This window comes from Vidua chalybeata, chromosome Z (assembly GCF_026979565.1).
Source record: "Vidua chalybeata isolate OUT-0048 chromosome Z, bVidCha1 merged haplotype, whole genome shotgun sequence".
NCBI classification, from domain to species: domain Eukaryota; kingdom Metazoa; phylum Chordata; class Aves; order Passeriformes; family Viduidae; genus Vidua; species Vidua chalybeata.
Window position 1 is genome coordinate 75,508,159 of NC_071570.1, and position 18,292 is coordinate 75,526,450.

The 18,292-nt window shown below is 43.1% G+C and overlaps 1 protein-coding gene across 1 annotated transcript in view; it reads right to left on the reverse strand.

Annotated features, from left to right (window-relative positions):
• Nucleotides 1–18,292, reverse strand: part of MSH3 (mutS homolog 3) — a 96,059-nt gene that overhangs the window by 37,027 nt on the left and 40,740 nt on the right. Inside the window, exons 11-13 of the mRNA XM_053932022.1 lie at nucleotides 17,094–17,178; nucleotides 16,407–16,516; nucleotides 6,413–6,545 (exon numbers count right to left, since the gene is read on the reverse strand). Coding sequence (XP_053787997.1) covers nucleotides 6,413–6,545; nucleotides 16,407–16,516; nucleotides 17,094–17,178 — 328 coding nt within the window. The remainder of the gene's footprint in view (nucleotides 1–6,412; nucleotides 6,546–16,406; nucleotides 16,517–17,093; nucleotides 17,179–18,292) is intronic.

Here is an 18,292-nt window from a genome sequence, read left to right on the forward strand (position 1 = left end):
CTAAACAAAATAATAAAGGAGTAAATATGTCAACAGTGTTTGAAGTCAAAGCACAGAGGAAAGGCCTGAAACTGTAAACAAATGATAAATCCCAGCTCGGACTCCAAGTAAAACAAAACACTTTCTGACCGATTGCATCACCATCACCATCACCATCCACACCCATGAGGATGAGGGATAAAATCCTCCAGGCTACTCCAGAGTGGGCCCAGGAGACAGCAGGGTGACCCACAGGACAGGAGAATGAGCAAATGTGCACACCCAGAAATGCATCAGCTCCACAGGGGAGCTCATCAGGGTGGCGGGTTTAATTGTTCTTTTTTTTTTTAAAGAAGGAAGTAAAGGGCCCTGATCAGTGCACGACCTGTAGGAGTGGGGGAAAGGAGATGTTGGTGGGCACAGGTGAGAACGCCTGGCTGAGGTGTTGGCTGTGGAAACCCAGGGCACTGGAAATATTCCTCTGTCTGCTCTGGGGTGTCCTGACCCCCAGGGGAGCACTGACCCTGACCCTCATTCATGGAGAAAACTTCCAAAGCCTCAAAGTAGACCAGAAACCACACAAGTGTGAAATGGATTGTAGAGATTGTGGAGAGCAGTGCAGTGTGTCACGTGGGTGAGAAATATAGGTTTTAGGATTTTTAATATGTTACAGATGGGTTCAAGATGGAGGGTACAGGGTGTTGTTCTGAGTTCCCTTCTTCTTTCTTCTTCTTCCTCTTTGTTCTTGGGTTTGGGTGGTATCTTGTAATTGGGTAGAAAAATCCGCATTGTGAGTCTTTAGGGGTCAGTTATTGGGTTAGAAAGGGAAATAATTTAGGTGTCACTTTTTAATTGGGCAGCTTAGTTTTTGATTAGACTCAAAAGGCCTTGCAACACGAGGTCGTTGCCATTTTTGTGCTGTTTTTCCTGCACGCAGAGTCTGCTGCAGACAGCTTGCTGAAGTTTTGGTAACAACAAACAGAAGCTGGAGACCGAAAAAGTCCAATGCGCCTCTCGTTCCTGACACAGAACTGCTCCAGGAGGGTCTCCCTGCCAGGGCAGCCCCCGGGGAGTTGCCCAACTTGGGGCCTGCAAACTCACAGCTGGCAACAAGGCTGGCGAGGCTGCTGAAGCTCAGGCTTCACTGAGAGGAGAGAGCTGCATTTCAGGGCACCTAAAACAACTCTTGAAGTTATGAGATTTCTCAGAGGACGGTTAATAAGCACTCCTAAATTCCTCACAGCAACTCTGATGGCCTACAGGACACTGTAAGAGTCACCTGATGAGTCAAAACCTGTTTGATTCCGTGACTACAGACCTTTGGAGAGAGGGAAATTCACCGTGCTCTACTGCAAACAGCCTTGTTAAACAGGCTGTCCCCAGGAATGGGGTGAATTTGTGCTTATTCAGTGTTCTGTTCCCCCGCGCTGCATGTTAGTAACACTGCAGGACTCTGCATGTAAAATTTAATGTCTCCACTGCAGAAATAATTTACTAAGCAAACAGATACCTTGGAACAGACACATTCAAATAACTCTGAAAATCTGGGCCCCATTAGAGTGGGACTGATTCCACTCAAATCCTAGGTAACCCCATGAAGATACCCACTGTGTTATAAATTAGAGGCTTTTAAAATCCAGTAAGAATTGCTTACATAAAGCAGGATTAACAGTCTTGCATTCACAGAAGATTCTCACAAGCCGATCCAACGCTATTTTTGAATTCTGCTTTTGAGATGACACCAATGATAGCCACAACTTCTCTGGCACTGGAGAAACAACCTCAGAGTTGACAGTGATGCCAAACAATAGTTTCAACCAGAAGTTTATCAAACTGTCCTGAAAATGGATGCAGGGAAGATCACAGAGATCTAACACCCTCTCAGCAACACTGACGGCAATTCAGCCCTGTTTGCATTACTGAAATTGTTTCCAACAGAGACCCACAGCCAACAGCCACCAATCTCTTTTAAAAGCCTTTCAAATTAAAAGAAAATATGGGTGTCTAAATGCAATATACATTAATCACTCCTTTCAAATTGTAATTCTCACCTTTATCTCTTTAGCATAGGGAGCAGACTTTGGTTTGGGAGAAATGAGGTATTTAATTTTAAGATTATTAAGTCCCCTTGTTATGACTTTACATTAATCAGCTTAACGGGGAACAGTTTGCTCCAATCAGCATTTAGCATTGCAAACCTAAAAATATCTGTGATGCAGACTCTTTAAAAGATTAAAAGTGTAGTATAAGCAAGATGTGCATGATATTAGCATAGCAGGAAAAAAAAAAGGTAAAAAATACAAGGTATATGTAAGCTAAAGTCAAAGGATTATCGTATGGGGAAAGTGTACTTAAAATGTATTTAGTATTCTACACAAATAGTAACTGATTTCTTGGGCATATGTAACAGGTATTCATTTCACACAAGAAAAAACAAACCAAAAAGCCAAACCATAACATTTTTCTCTGAATCTTCTGAAACTCACACCCTCTCCAATGGAATACCCAATGTCCCTTCCAGGGAAGGGTGTATTTTCAGCACCACTGAACGACTTTAACACTTGGCACCCGGCTGAGCTGCACCCTTGTCCTCTGAGGAGCCTGACCGTGTCCCAGAAATGGTGAAATACTCACTGAAAAGGGGAAGGCAAGTCCCTCGGGGAGGCTGTGGGCAGACAGGCAGCACACACCCCCCTGCAGCAGCTGCCTGCTCCATTCTGCTCAGGTGAGCAGCCTGACAGGGGCAGGAAACCTTCAGAGCCTGGTCCAGAACTGAACAGGTTTTCCCAGGGGCAGAACAAACTGAAAGGATGCTTTACTACACGTGGTGGGTAAGGTTTGGCTATTGCTCTCCCTCCTTAGGTAAACAGCTCCCCTCTAATCAGTTTTGTACATCTAATGGCCAATTGTTATGATAATTCCTTTGGTGACCGTGCTTTAGTCAAAAAAATAATGTTTATTGGGCGAAGGGTACAAACAAGATAAACACATATGGGTTGAGCCTGTGTAAATATTTATCTTCTGAAACACACTGAAAACACAGGCATGAAAACAGCAAGAAACATCAGGTTGGCCCTGTAGGACACATTTCTAAAAGTACAAATGGCATGTTTACTCTGTACTGGCTGTAAAACCTGCTCAAACATCGGTCACTGACCCTCTTTTGCCACACTCCAAGGCAAGGCTGAACGGTCTCCACTTTAAATGAGGCAAAAAAGTAGGGTCCTGCCATTTGTATTTCTCACTGATGGCAGAAGGAAATGCCTGTGGTGCAAATTGTGCTGGGTGATTTAGTGATTCTCCCCCAAGCACCACCTCTGCCACCAAGGCCTGATTCTGCACCAGCTCCAGGCACTACTGAGACAAAACTCAGTATAATTCCCTGTCTCTCAGATTCCTTTGCAGCCACCCTCTGAGTGCTACCCAGAAGTGCTCACACATTTCATCTCCAGCCACCCTTCTTCTCCCACAGAGAGGAGTGAGGCCCCTCTGCAGTGGGGAGCATTTCTGCCCGGCGAGGGGTCGAGTGCTGGACCTGCACAAACTGAGAACACCAACCAGTCCTTGTGGAGTCATTCCTCTCTCCATGGCAACTGCAATATTGCTTTTGCCTCCTGAACCACTCCCTCAGTCCTTTTCCAGGCTGGGACAAAATCACAGCTGAACTGTGACCCCCAAGGTAACACCTGTTACTGTCAAAATACTGCTCTAATTCCAGAGTGGTTACAGCTGGGGTAAATCAGATACAGGTCTTGCTGGTTTGAGGCAATGGGAACTTGTGAAGGGCCAGGTTAACAATTCCCTGCTTGAATTATGCTATCAGATACAACTTATTATTAAAAAAAAAAAAAAAAAAAAGGAGTATTTCAGACCAAGAAGACAGACAGTGATGTCCTTGACCACAAGAGTTCCCATCAGGATGCTTTGCCTTGCAGACCACTGTGCTGCCTTCATTTCCTTCTGTCTTCCCCAGAGGTTACTGGTGCACAGGGCTTTGCACAACACAATTTCTGCAGCGGCTGACCTGAATGTGAAAAACATTCCAAAGAATGTTTAAAATGACTGAGACACCCCAGCCATCTCTGTACACTTCAGAGTCTCCTTGCACAGCACACCTCCTCAAATAATGCCTTCACTGAAGTATGAAGGGCCTGGAGGATGAAATGCTTGTCACATTCACCTATTTTTCCTGCAGCTGACACTGGACTAACAAGCACATTCCTTCGGTGAAGCCATCAGAGTGTTCCACTTGGAGTCTTGGATCCCTTAAGGGAATGAAATGGCGATGAACCTCACTTTAAACATGTGGGAGATGGACATCTGGAATTAACAGAGCTGGAAGGGGTTCTGTGGTAGGAACTGAAATGGCAGCATTCACTGTGGGGAGGGAACTCGAAATGATCCATGAATCCCAGTTACTCCATGCCCTGCTTTGCTGGGACCTCTCTTCAGGCTCCCTATCTACCACCTGTGCTTCAGAATCAGCTTCCCAGAGCTTGTTTTTGATTCTTTATTAGAAACAGACCATGTCTCTCAAAGACACTGCCATCTCCTCAAAGTCCTACATGTCCTCAGGGATTTACTCAGTGCTTCAGGTCCTCTCCAGAGTGCTCTGCACAACCCAGGCTTCTACCAGGGGAAGCAAATCCAGTGTCACAGGGACATCATTCTTTCTGTCAGGATTTTTCATAGACGAGCACAGAGAGAGAGAAAGAAAGAGAAAACAATTTCTATTTCTGCTCCTTGTTTTTCCCATGTGGAATGTGTTTGGAGAATTGTTTACCTGGGGTGATTGCTTGGTTGGATTCTGGTGAGGATTGTTTGAGCCTGGTGGCCAATCCAATCCAATCCAATCCAATCCACCTGGCTGGGCTCTCAGAGAGGGTCACAAGTTGTGAGTGAGTTAGATATGGTGTTAGAACAAGTAGGTTTGTAGTTTTAGTATCTCCTGTAAATAGTATATTAATTTATTATAGTATAGTTCTAATAAAGAAATCATTCAGCCTTCTGAGCTGGAGTCAGACATCAGCATTTCTCCCCAGTCGGGCTTGCCCTTTTTTTACAATAATCCATCACATCAGAAGTGTGTGCTTAGAGCTTTCCCCCCTCGTTTACCCTTTTTAGGGAGTCTGCTGGAGCATTTCTCCTCTCCTGCAGCTTCTTTCCAACATCTGACTCACTAAACACATCTTCATGCTGCAGTGGCTGCTGGTCAGACAATCTGCATTGTCACCTCGTCTCAAAAACGAGAGGTTTTTGAGAAAATCCACATGAAAATCCAGGGTCTCTGCATGGCTCCACCTAAAAGTGAGCCTAAAGCTGGGAAAGGCAAGCAGCTCTACAGCAGGGAGGGACGTCTGAAGAAATAAGTACACACAGAAAATAATGCAAAGCCAAACAAACCAAAGGAAAAACCCCACAGGGCAGCAGCAGAGCAGCTCCAGGATATTGTGAAATGCAGATATATTCCTAGAAACAGTACTGTGTATGAAACCTGAAATGAGTTAAACCATTAAAAAGTGAATTATCTAATTCCTGGGCAGTTGTTTGGACAAAGAAACCCAACAATTTTATCATGTGAATATGGTACACTGGATGGGCAAAGTGGTGCACACTCCCTCTTTTCACAACCTTCCTTATGGCTGGACCTATCCATTCCCTGAAACACACAAGCCCTTCCAAGAGCCAAACACTGCAGGGCTTTAAAAATTGTACAACAAACTGGGTTTCAGATTTTCAGAGACAGGAAACCGTTGTGCTGTACCATCCAAAAAATTTCAACTGTGCTCTCATTCTACCCATCTATTCCTTTATCTAAAAAAAACCTGTCAAAACCTCCAAGCAGAGCAATGAAATAAAAGAACACAAAGTACTCCACAGGTGCCATTGGCACGTTAATCTGCTTCAACTAAGAATTGTCAGTGCCTCATCTCTCATAAGTGGGTCTTATTAAAATGTGGACCTGAGGTCCAAACTGGGGAATTTATAAGCAAACAAACATTCATTTGCAAACAGCTAGCAGCAGCCAAGTGGTTCCACTTGCACGTGTGATTTTTAGGTAAGCATATGGAATGCAAAGCTTTGGTTTAAAGGCAAATAAGGGTTCATGGCAAAAGGGCCTATTGCACCATCCCACCTCCCTGCATCCAGACACTGAATCATGAGCACTGCACATGTCTGCCTCTTGCCACTAGAAGTCCAAAGCATGTGCCTTAGAACCCTACCCAGACATTTCTTCTATCAGCTTACCACTGATCACAGAGCAAGATTTCACCACATCTGATTTCTATAAACCCACAGCCCCTTAAGGTGCCAGCCTCAGTCCTGCTAAGTAGAAAACATTTTAAAACAAGCATGGCAAAAACAAAGGAAGTATACTTAGACAGAATTATGCTGTTTAGAGGACAATAAATTAGTGTAATGATGGGTGTACCTTCTTGTGGAAAACACTGCAGAGGCCTCTCTCCAAATCTGGCAGCTTACAAAGCAGATTTTGAATCTGACCAAACACGCTGGATTCTGACAGCAGAATTTCAGACACAGCATCAAGCCGGGCATTTATCTCACTGCAAAAGAAATAGATCAATAATTAAAACTTGTGTTTCTCTGAGGGGAAGGGGGAAGGCAGCGAACCTCTTCCTTTGGTTTGTTTTGGGTTGATTTGTTTTAGTCTTTGACTAATGTCACATCCCCATGAGCAGGGCTAGTAGAAGAACTGAGGAATGCAGAGAATCTTGGGATTTCATTCCCAACGCAAGCCAGATCCTGGACATGTGCTCATTCTCCCCTGTCTGTGCTCACAAGACACCCTTCAGTGCCCACTTGGGGCTCCTGGTGTTGGTGACACTGAACCCCGGGGATTCCACCCCAAATGTACAGAGAAGTGCCTGGAGGATGGGCAGAGGGTTTGGAGCTCACACCTGCACCCCATGCACCACGCTCTACCCAGCAGGTTGTAGGCACCCCTCACCGTTTTGTCCCCCTGTCTGATCCTGACCAGTGATTGGTAATTACCTGGATCAGCACTATGTTGGTTTTTCTACCTTTTTTTGCTAAAACCTGTAACATTTATCTCCCTATTTCAGGACTGAAGCCACAGAAATATCCTCCTGAAGTGAGGAAACACTTTTTTTTAATGAGAAGAGGTGATTCCATAGCATTGGGCAGGTTCCTCACAATCATTTCCTTAAAAGCAAAGGGCTGCAGAAATGGACAAGTACCACCAAGTTTCACCCAGGTTTTTACAGAGTCTCCTCTATATCCTTCCAACATACCCATGGACTGGTTGCAGATTGCAGAGGTAACTCCACTTCTGCTTTCCATGCAACCAAATTGCCTTCCTGCTTTCTCCCAGGGAAGTACTGGGCGTGGGGGTCAGTGGGTGTATCCAGAGCCCATCCACCCAGGCAGTTCAAGGAGAAATCAGTCACTCACATCCCAGACAAGTGTGTGCAAAAGCAGCCCACGTTCTCAGGGAGCAGCAAGATGCTCAGAGCTCAGCCAGCACAGAGGGATGGGAAACAAGGATGCAATCCAAATCTAAGATTTTTGGAAGACGGCCTGCCTTGCCCGTGGCTTCTGCTGCAGAGGTTTCAGGCCAGCTGCCAGTGTGGCTGCTCATAAATAGTGTCCATGAGGAAATCAAAGAAATTGGGCACCTCCACAGGCTGCAGACATTACAACAGTCCAGCAGTCAGAGGCCTCTGGCCCCGAAGACAGCTGAACCTAAGAGTCCTTGATATTTTATTGCACGTCATGTGAAAGGGGAAATCATAGCTGGGTGTGCTCTCAGCCAAACACAAATATAACAGTTTTCACGTGCCAGGATTGTTTCAGTGTCACACTGCTTTATGCCAGACAGTAACACCAGCTCCTCACCTGCCACAGACAACACCCTGGTCCCCAGAGCAGCCGTGCTGGGAGCACAGGATGGCCCTGCGCACCTGGGGCAGGTGCAGCTGCCACACCAGCAGGGACAGCCTCTGCTGCCGGTTCCCACTGCCGTCCCTGTCAGGGACAGGCTCTGTGACAGCACCACAGCACTGCCCACACCCCACTCCCCAAGGCTGGGGTTTTCCAGCCCTGAGGAGAACGGGAAGGTCAGAGCTGGCAGGCACTGCTTGAGCAGTCCTGCTGCAGGTCACGAGAACACCCCATCCGCTGCTCCAGCAATGCCAACACACACATTTTTAAAATCCACCCCCCATTCCTGTGGGCAGCCAGGCAGCTTGGAAGCAGGTCCCACTGACAGCAGGGTCACAGGAACCTGAGCAGGGCTGGCATCAGTGGCAGAGCCACAGAATACCCTGAGCACACAGCTCCAACACCAGACAACAGCTGCAGTGACGTCCTGAGGGGTCAGTGTCACCACCCACAATCCCATTTTCATGGAGAATTACTGACAGTTGCTGTACTTGAAACCCTGGAACACTTCTCCTCCACATGAGAGAGTACTGAACTGTTAAATTATACACATACTTACCTTAAAGAAGATAAAAACCTTTATTTTTCATTACTAAAAAGCACTGTAAGCAGCAGAACTCTGTTACTTAATTTAAACAGCACTATTACTATGTGGCCAACTGGAAACTGGCAGTAATATGTAAAATAGATGTAGATATTTGAAAAACTCCTCCCTCCAAAGCTTAATCTGCACTTTAATCATCCTCACATATGGCTGTGTTACTGGCGCTCCAGTAATCTAAAACTAAGCATCCATAATCCCACAAATAAGAAAGGGCCAGGAAAACGGCATTCAGTACCAAATGACCCATTTTTTTTTCCACCTGTAAAGAAAAACGAGTGGGATTCCTGCTTCAAAATTCAGAAAGTACAGCAAAGAATTGTCTAAAACACCATGTACCCATCAGGAAGGAAGGACTGGGGCGAGATACCATAAAAACAGATGATGCATTTCAAAGTATGCTTTTAAATGTCAAATATTTAGATATTTAATATATAAATATTTAAATCAACAAACATTTTATTGAGTGCCCAATGTATACATATACGTATTACACTGATCAGTTGCTAAGCCATCTCTGAAGGAATTTGTTCTGCTCTGTGCAGTTTGGGGCTGCCAATCTCTGCATGGTCTGGAAAATAATTCCACCAGCAGAAAACCTGGATCTAACATTATGCAAAGAAACCCAACAGCCAGCTAAACTGGCTACTACTTCATGTTGCATTTAGGTGCAATATTAGCCTGTTCTTTCTCATCTGTATAAACCATGACAGCAATCTGAGCTTTATCCAATTTTCCAAGCAATCTTCTGTGGAATAATGTAACATAATTCAGTTGACTAAAAGCAATACTCTTACTTCTGCTATACCCTCCCATCTAAGAATAGCATCATTAATACAATACTAAAATCACTTTTCAGTGTATTTAAACATAACAAAATCTAACTGCAGAATTGTTATTGCAGTCATTTAAAAGACCTACTTGAAGTGAAATAATGAGATACTCCCCTGCATTATTCTGCTGCCAAATAGTGAACAATACAGAAAATCAGAAAATGCGAAGAAGATGTTTGAATCCTGAACTAAAAATTATTTTGACAAAGCAGAAGGCTGCAGACACGAAAGCACTGCACTGAATTAACATCTGAGCAGCCTAAACAGGATTGCTGGTTGCTGGTGTGGCAACAGAGATCTGCTGGTCTCTCCTGCAGCAAAAAAAACCCCAACATTTTTAGATGTGATAAAATATCTTTACATTCAAAGCAGAGTGAAATTGATAATGCATCTGCTATATAAGCATATTATATACTAAATATGCTATAATATATATATACTAAAATATATACTAAAATATGCTATATAAAATATGCTATATAATATGCTATTATATGCTACATAAGCATATTATATACTAAATAAGGATATTGTCATTCATGTAAGGTATTATTTAAATACAAGGTAAATAAATAAAAATTTATCATAAATCACTTAACTTATGCTAAATGCACAGAGTATGAATTTATTCATCATGCTAAGGACACAACTCAAGAATAGTGTACACAATTAAGATTATTCTATTAAATCCATTCTAGGACAACAGGAGTGATGTGCAGACCTGTCAGTCACAGGAATTCAACCCCTTAAAAAAACATAATTAAGGGTATGAGACAACAAACATTGCTTTCCATGGACTACGGTATCTAAATCAAAGCCTAGCAGCCTCCTAACTGCAGCATTGCAAAGAATGAAAATGTATCACTTAAATTACTCATTTATTTATGATGGGGCTTTCTCTGACCTCCCCTCAGACCATGGCCAACGAAGGAAGACTTTGGATGAGCTGATTAAGTTAAAGACCATGTTAAATGGTACAGAGTGTCCCTTGCTTTAGACCACTCCCTTCCGCAACAGGGACCAAAATTAATGCCGCCAAAGCCCACAGCCCTGGCAGAAAAACCACTGTGCAGTCCATAAACTCAGGATGTCCTTCCAAAGAACAAGCAGATAAAGCCCTGGGGGCCAGGGGGATGAGGTCCCCAGCACCGACAGGCACCGCCTGCAGAGCCAGCCAGAGGCAGGATGCCCTTTTCCAGGACAAACATCCACGCTGTGCCTGCTGGGGGTCAGGGAGCGGCAGGGTCAGGAGCACCCGACAGCCCTGCACCCTTCTCCAGGCAGGGCTGAACAGACTGCCTCCCGAAAGTGCTTGGCACAGAAAGCCAGGAGATGCCATCATGAAGAGGTCCCTGCAGGCTGGGGGGCCCAGGTGTGACACCCCCGGGGCTCACACACCCCGTCAGCTGCACGGGCGCCGGGGCCAGGAACATCACAGTGACCCCTCTCTCATCCACCTCCCTCTCTCTCCCCTCTCACCCTGTCCCTCTGGTCAAACCCACTGCTGTGTGCTCATCCCACTCAGGACTCAGGACAGACCAATTTCCCTGCCAGGTGTGCAGTTTACTAACAAAATTTACTAACAGAGGTTTGTGCCCTTCTGTGAGCCCCCCGACCCCCGTCCTTCCCTTCACCACGAGCCCCAGCCCATCCTGGGTGCTCCCTTCCCCTCAAGGCTGGGATGCTACCCTTACCTCTCTGCCTTTTTACCTCAGTGCTGGCTGAGCTAGAAAAGCTGGCTCAGTTATGGGATGGATTTGTTAAATTTTGGTGTGACTGCTGGAATTTTACCCATTAGCACCAACGAAATAGTACAAACAAGGGTACTTATATCATAAATAGTGCAGTGAAATCTAAGTGAAACCTAAAAATATTAAAGCGTCCTTCTGGATCTGTTCACTTGCTTTTTACATATTTTACTCCCAAAACTCCTGATGTCTCATGCCTCTCCAGAGAGGTCCAACAGGAGAGGACAATCTCCCTGAATGGATCTCAAATACTGAGCAGCAGTGCACAAGCACCCTAAACTTTAGCTTCACATCTGTTAAAAGAACGTCCAACATATGCAAATGGCAATCAAACACTTTTGTTTATGCTCATACACAATGTATTTCAGCTATTTGTGCCTAAAAGGGGAACAATTAGCTACTTTAGCCAACATGAATGAATGCCTGATTGCTCCATTTATAAGGAATTAGACACAGCAAAGGGACCAAAACACAGCTAAGCAAAAATGAATCTATACATGTGATGATGCTGCAATCTTTTTCTTTCCTACAACAATTTTGAGATCTCAGGCATATGCTGTAACCTGCATTTGTGCATTTTATACTGGCACTGATATAAAATTGTTATTCTTAGGAGGAAAATTTAGCTCTGCTGTAGGATCAGTGGATTTTATTCGTAATTTACTGCTGAGAAAAAAAAATTCTTCTAGTCATGCTCTGGATGAAGATGGTATCAAATGGGAACCAGTTTAAGTCCAAAATAAGATGGGACAAGGACATTTAGACAGTTTGTTTTACCACCCTGATATGTTAATTTTGAGAACAAGGACAAAGTCAAACTTGAAAGACTTTCCTTTATAATTATACTTTGTGTATAGAAGTATAAATAAAGCAGCACCCAATACATTCAAAGTGAGAAAATGTAGAGCATTATTTTATATTACAAAAGACATGCCATTGCCAATCTCACTGTAAAGGGACCCTCTTCTTCCCAGTTCTACAGTAGATATCCTCCAAGCAAGTCATGTTGCATTAGTAATGCTAATTTACACTTCCTCTTCCTCAGGAGTGGATAAGGAACTGTCTGTAGTCCTGAACTGTGCAGCTCTGAATTTGCTATGCTGCCAGTCATTCTAAGCTCCTGTGGACAAAGCATATTCAGACTAACAGTAATTATCAATACCATCCTACAAGGCTTTAATACTATAAAAGCATCATCTCGTCCAGAACTGGAAGAAACAGGGGACAAAGTATACTGGAATCCCAGGGGGAAAATGGAAATCCAGTTTTTGAGAGGTAATTAAAAATTTGGTTTCTCTGAAGCACAAAGCAAAGGTTGACATGTTTTTGGCAACTGTCTAAACAGATACGATTTTCTCCTTTCTTGAGATTTAAACATCAGCTTTAATTAAAAAAGGATCAGGTTTTATCTTGGCTACAAATAAATGCAGGTACATCATATGTAACACTAAAAATCTAAGAGAGACAAAAGAATATTAAAGAAATACAATCCAGGCACTTCTGGGTCACTCAGTCTGTTTAAACTACTTCAAGCACTAAAACCCTCAAAAACCTGTAGAGAACACCCCAAAGAGAGAGATTACTGTGCAAACTGGTGTGTTCATATCACACAGCCTTCCAGTTTATCTCACACACGTCCCTAAGCTTTTTAAATTTTGCATTAGAAATTCTTTTAACTCAAAGGAAGCACTTTTGCAGCAGAGGCCAACAGCAGCCAGGCCCTCCCCAGTTCCACAGCACAATCTCTCCCTCCTCCCTGGCCATGGCACCAGAAACCACTTCTCCAGTTCTGAACTCTCTGTTCAACTCCAGCCACCCTTGACAAGGCTGAGTGTTTGATACATCCAGAAAACAGATTTCCCAGGAATTGTGCAAGAATCAACAGCTGAGCAAGGCACAGACACAAATTAATGCCCAGCCAGGGAAAGGATGCAGTGTTTATTTGTCTGTTTGAGCTGCAGATGGGCAACCAGCACTCCTGACACCTGGGGAAGGGAAAGGCAAAGGAGAGTCTGGAAGGGAAGAGGGAGGCAGTGATAACCATGGATAATACAGACAGGGAAGGACACATTCTGCAGAGATGAGGTTTCACACTGGTCATGTGCAGGGCAGTGTCTACACGGGACAACATCCAAAATAAACAACAAAACAAGAGATTAAAACCAGAGCCAGGTTTGCTGAGCCAGGCCCACGTGAACCTTATCTTTCTCCTCCTCATGTAGGTACTGAAGAAGCACTGACTTTGACATCAGCCTCAAGGGTTCTGAGATCTATTTCCCATTAGGAAAGAAATTATTTGTAACTGCTGCACTGTGATAATTCACTTGTGGGGAATTTTGGAAGGAATTCGAGATGGGATCTTTGAACTCTTTTTGATGATGTGGTTTATTTTTCTTATCTTTTACATGGGCAGGAAGGGTGAGTTCAGCTCACATTTTCACTGCATGGCTCAGAAGGTCACAAGACCTCTAGTTACAAGACCTTTTAAGGACCAATAAAACACTGCCAACAAGGATATTTATGTTTTGGACCCAATCCTTAAATATTTCACCTTAAGGACTCATGCTGCAGTGTGAGCTTTGTTAGCCAATCATGTTATGACACACAAACCTACAGCACTGCAGTCTAAACTTCTTGTTTACCTTTGTAACTACTTTTATTTTTTTCTAAAACTCTAACCTTTCCTTTACTTAGTTTAACGTGTCTCTGCTTTAAACTACAAATCCACATTCTCCCTTCCAGCACCTGAGTTTGGAAACCTTTTCCAAGGTCTCAGATCAAGCCCTGTGTTTAATTCTAAGCTTTGGCTCACAAGCCCAAAGTTCTGAGAGTTCCCTGCATTTCAGATTCCAGCACTGCTCACAACTCTGGGTGCTGAGAGCTGTCCTGAGCCCCTTGGCTGCTCTGCTGCCTTTCCTGCTGGAACCCCGTGGCCTGAGAGGGGACAGCAGCCTTCCCTCACCCACAAATGCTCCAGGCCATCATCTCCTTCTCTTCCACTCCTCTTACATACACCAGGTGAGAAAGGCACTCGTGGAACTTGGATGTCAGAGGTAAGATAACACTTCTATAACCCACCCACAAATACCTAACTCCTGCAGAAAAACCACCTTCCTCATTCCTCCTAAAAAGCTCAGTTCCTGGAGACCGACAGACTCTTATCTCATTATCTTTGTGTACCCAGGTGTACATACCTCTTGGTTAAACTTTCTTCTGCCACTTCTTTTTCTCCCAAATGTACACATCTTGTCTCTACATGTATGGCATCACTGATGATTTAAAGAGTATCTTCAGGTTTGCCCAAATGAGTCTGTACACATTCCATCTTTATTCACCCTAATGTATGGTTTCTTCACAGGAAATTTAGTCATCATCCCAAGTGATTTTCAACTCTAAGGCATAAAGCAGTAATTACACCCTCTCACTTCTTGATACACCTACTCACTAACTGGAAAAGATGCAGTACAGAAGCCTTACTTCCTCTGAGAATGTCACTCCAGGAGGCACAGGTGAATTGCCATTATGGAATGTTCTCTGAGTGCATTTGTGTGCATTACTGGGAACAATATTGCCAGATGCCTGATGCACTAACTATGTAAAATTACAACTTGAGAGTCAGAAAGGGAGAAGTACACAGAGCAAAACAGCTTCTTTAGCTTCAAGCAGTACTGAGGAGCACCATCACCTCCAGCCACAGCAGACTGAAAATGCCAAGCATCACTCTCCAGAAGCAGGAAGGAGCAGAGGGGTAAGAGGAGGAAACAAAACCACGAGCATGTGAAGCTGGTTCTGCACTGAGACAGGGGAGAATGTAAACTGAATGTAAACTGAATGTAAACTGGTTAACAAGGAGGGCCTGAAGTGCTGGGTAGGAGGAGGAACTCCATTTCCCTGAGGAGCGGTGCCTGAGCTGCTGCCCACGGGCGTGGTCACTCGCTGTGGTCACTCTGTGGTCACTCTGTGGTCACTCGGGCCAGCCCCGGGAGGAGCCCGAGCCAGGTCCTGCCCAGGGCCATCCTCAGTGCTCTGGCTCCCTCCGCTGACAGCTGCACACACAGACCCGGCATGGCTCAAGGGCAGGGAGGGAAATAAACTGATTTATTTACACTCATCTGTGCAAAGCGGCCCCAAAATTCCACCTGAATGCTTTTCATGACACAGTGCCCTGATTAACTCCCATGCTGTTTAGGATGGTTACATCAAAGGCCCTTTCCTAGTTGGAAAGATACATGAAAGCTATTATCAGAAGAATTAAAAAAAAAAACAAGGGGCCACTGAAATTAACTTATTAGAAAAAGGCTAATAAGAAAATTAAGCAGCGATGCTGCAGAAGTACAGTGCATAAACACAGTACATTTGGAAAAATGCTTCTGAAGAAACAGTTGTAAATTACCAGCAACAAGAAGAGGCTAAAAAACTGTTATGTCTCACTATTTAAACCTGTCAAAAAGTAATGAACTTTAAAACTGCTTGATTTATTTTCAACAGTGAAACAGAGGGGAAAAATACTGTGGATAACCAAGTCAAAAGCTCTCCTGTATGCTAAACTGAAGGGAACAGAGTGACAACTCCAATGAACTCTACACTGACAATGCTCAGGAAACACATATCCAAATGAATGGATCCAAAAACTCAAACTGTGGGCAAATGCAGCCCAAGGACTCAACACTGCTATTTACTACACATTCAACCACAACACTCAAATCGAGTCTGCCAAGAGAAATCAGAAAAGATGGAGTCCATTTCAAAACTGAGACAAGTGAAAACCAGCATAATACTGCAGCAAAACACAGCAATTCTAAAGCACTGGTAAATCAAGCACAGGTCAAAATACTGGAGTGGCCAAATAACCATCACCTCTCAGGATTGATAAAAAAGAACCCTCTCCTGTGCAATACATTGTATACAGGGATAACAAAAGCATCTGCAGCTACTTTAGAAGAAATTAAACACATTAGGGATGTAAATACTTGTAAAGGAAGGAAGACATCCAACATTAACTGGCAAGTTTAGGAACAAAACAACCTCCAATCCCAGGTCATCCTCATTCATTGTTTGAAAAAGGCTACAGAATTAGAATGGTGCCCACTCTGATTTCTGCAGAGGAGTATCTAACTTAGTCCAAACCCACTATTATTTATCTGAGCCCAAAATGAGTTTAACTCCTTCAAACCTAAATATAACACCCATCACTACTATTGTGCCATTTGCAGTGCAGACTCTGCTGTGGCTCTCAGGTCCTCGGGATACACAAATTCACTGGGCACACTCAGTATCACAGCTAGAAAACAGAGTTTTAGCCCACATAAGGAACCACCTCACCTCAGTTTCAGGAGGGGCTGGGTCACCCATTTCTTCAACCTTCGACGTCCAAACGAAGTTTTAGTATGATCCAAGACCCAGAGCAAGCTTCCTTTTGTTTTCATGTCAGTCTGAAATAACGAAAATAACATAATTATTTGTACCTGAGCAGTCAGTTTTCTAGTGGGAGGATCTTCATATTATTCAAAACATTGTGTTTGGGCTTTAAGACATGGCAACTGTACATTCATTATCAATTTCCTTCATCAACAATGCCTTTACATGACGAACCTCCAGGAGTCCTAAAATACTTAACTATGCTTTTCCTTTAGCTAGAAAATGGTTCTTAGGAAATGACCAGGATAAATTCAACAGTTAAAATCAGTCTGTGCATGAAGCTCTGAGCAGGAGCACAAAAGCAAGCCCTACTGCAGACATCACTCAACTGCAGTTGCTGAAGAAATTAAACTTCAGGAAAGTTCTTTGTTAGTCAAAGTGCAGCACAGTTTCTAACTCATACTAAAAGCCAGTACAGATTAACTTCATTTATGCTTCTGAAAATGTTATCTCCCTTCAGTCTGATCCCATTTTAAATAATTTAAGATTTATGGGTCAGATTTCCAAATCTGATGAACTTCATTGGGAAAAGCATGTCAAACAGCCGTGAAAATCTCAGCATTTATTAAAAAAAGTTACATTTGTCCTTACCTGATTCTGTAAAATTTCAAGATTTTTCATTGTTGTCCCATTAATCGTCATGTATTCAGCTTCACTGGACAACTGTTTGAAATTGCTGGGGAGAGGAATTTCAGATGTTGTATCTTAAATTTGGGCATGGGCAGAACACTGAAACACTCTCAGATTTCTCACATTAGAGAATTCAACAGCTTCGCAAATAAATTTTTAAAAGTCGAGCAAGAAGTTAAAAACTCCTCAAATATATAAAATAACTGAGCACTAGTAACTTCTTTTTCTGCTTGGGAAAATAAAATTTCAGACTCACTTCCCCATTTCCTACAATGACTCTGACAAAGCTCAGAACAAAATCCAGCCCTCCTGCTCTCGAACCCTTTTCCACTAAGTGGCTAATTTATTCAGTTTACAATTTAGCAATGACAGGACTAACAATTAATAATTCAAGAATGGAACAAATTTTTAACTCAACTCATCATCAAAATATTGTATCAAAATACCTATTTCTTTTTATTACTACTGCAAATTTAAACAGCCTGCAAGAGCAATTATGTAGGAAAACAAAAACAGAGATTTAAACCATTTTATTTTGTTTCAATATGAAATAACCATGACCAAAATTACTTGACTTTTTGATACTCCTTAGCAGAACTGGATGAGACCAACCCAAAGTGTGTGTTACTTTAGAATCACCATTAATAAAATAATGGTATTAGCTGTGCAATCATATTAGGCCTGACAATCATTTCAGTCTCAGACACACACACACAGAGTAGTCAGGACTGTGAAGTGCCATGTCCTCTCTAAATGCTTCTGACAAATCAAGTCATGATTGTCTGGGTTAATCATCCTGCTGACTGCCCTTTGCACAGAATCTAGGACACTCTTTGCTGTCCTAGACCAAGCAGAACCACTTGCTGGGCAAGATTTAAAGCAGTTTTACTTGACTTTTTTGACTCACAAGAAGTTTTCCAGTGCTTTCAATTTTAAACCCTCTGGAAAAGTACTTGAATGCTCTACCTTTTCCTGTTAAGACACACACAGCTGCATTGCTGCTACACTAAAAACAAGAACGGCACCACAACTTTCAGAAATATGAAATATTCAGAGACAAATCTTATATATTTATGTCATACGCAGGTGCTTGGGCCTGCTACCAAATTTTTTCCTAAATAATGGGTCAAATTAGAAGTATTTTCCACAGAATTGTAAAA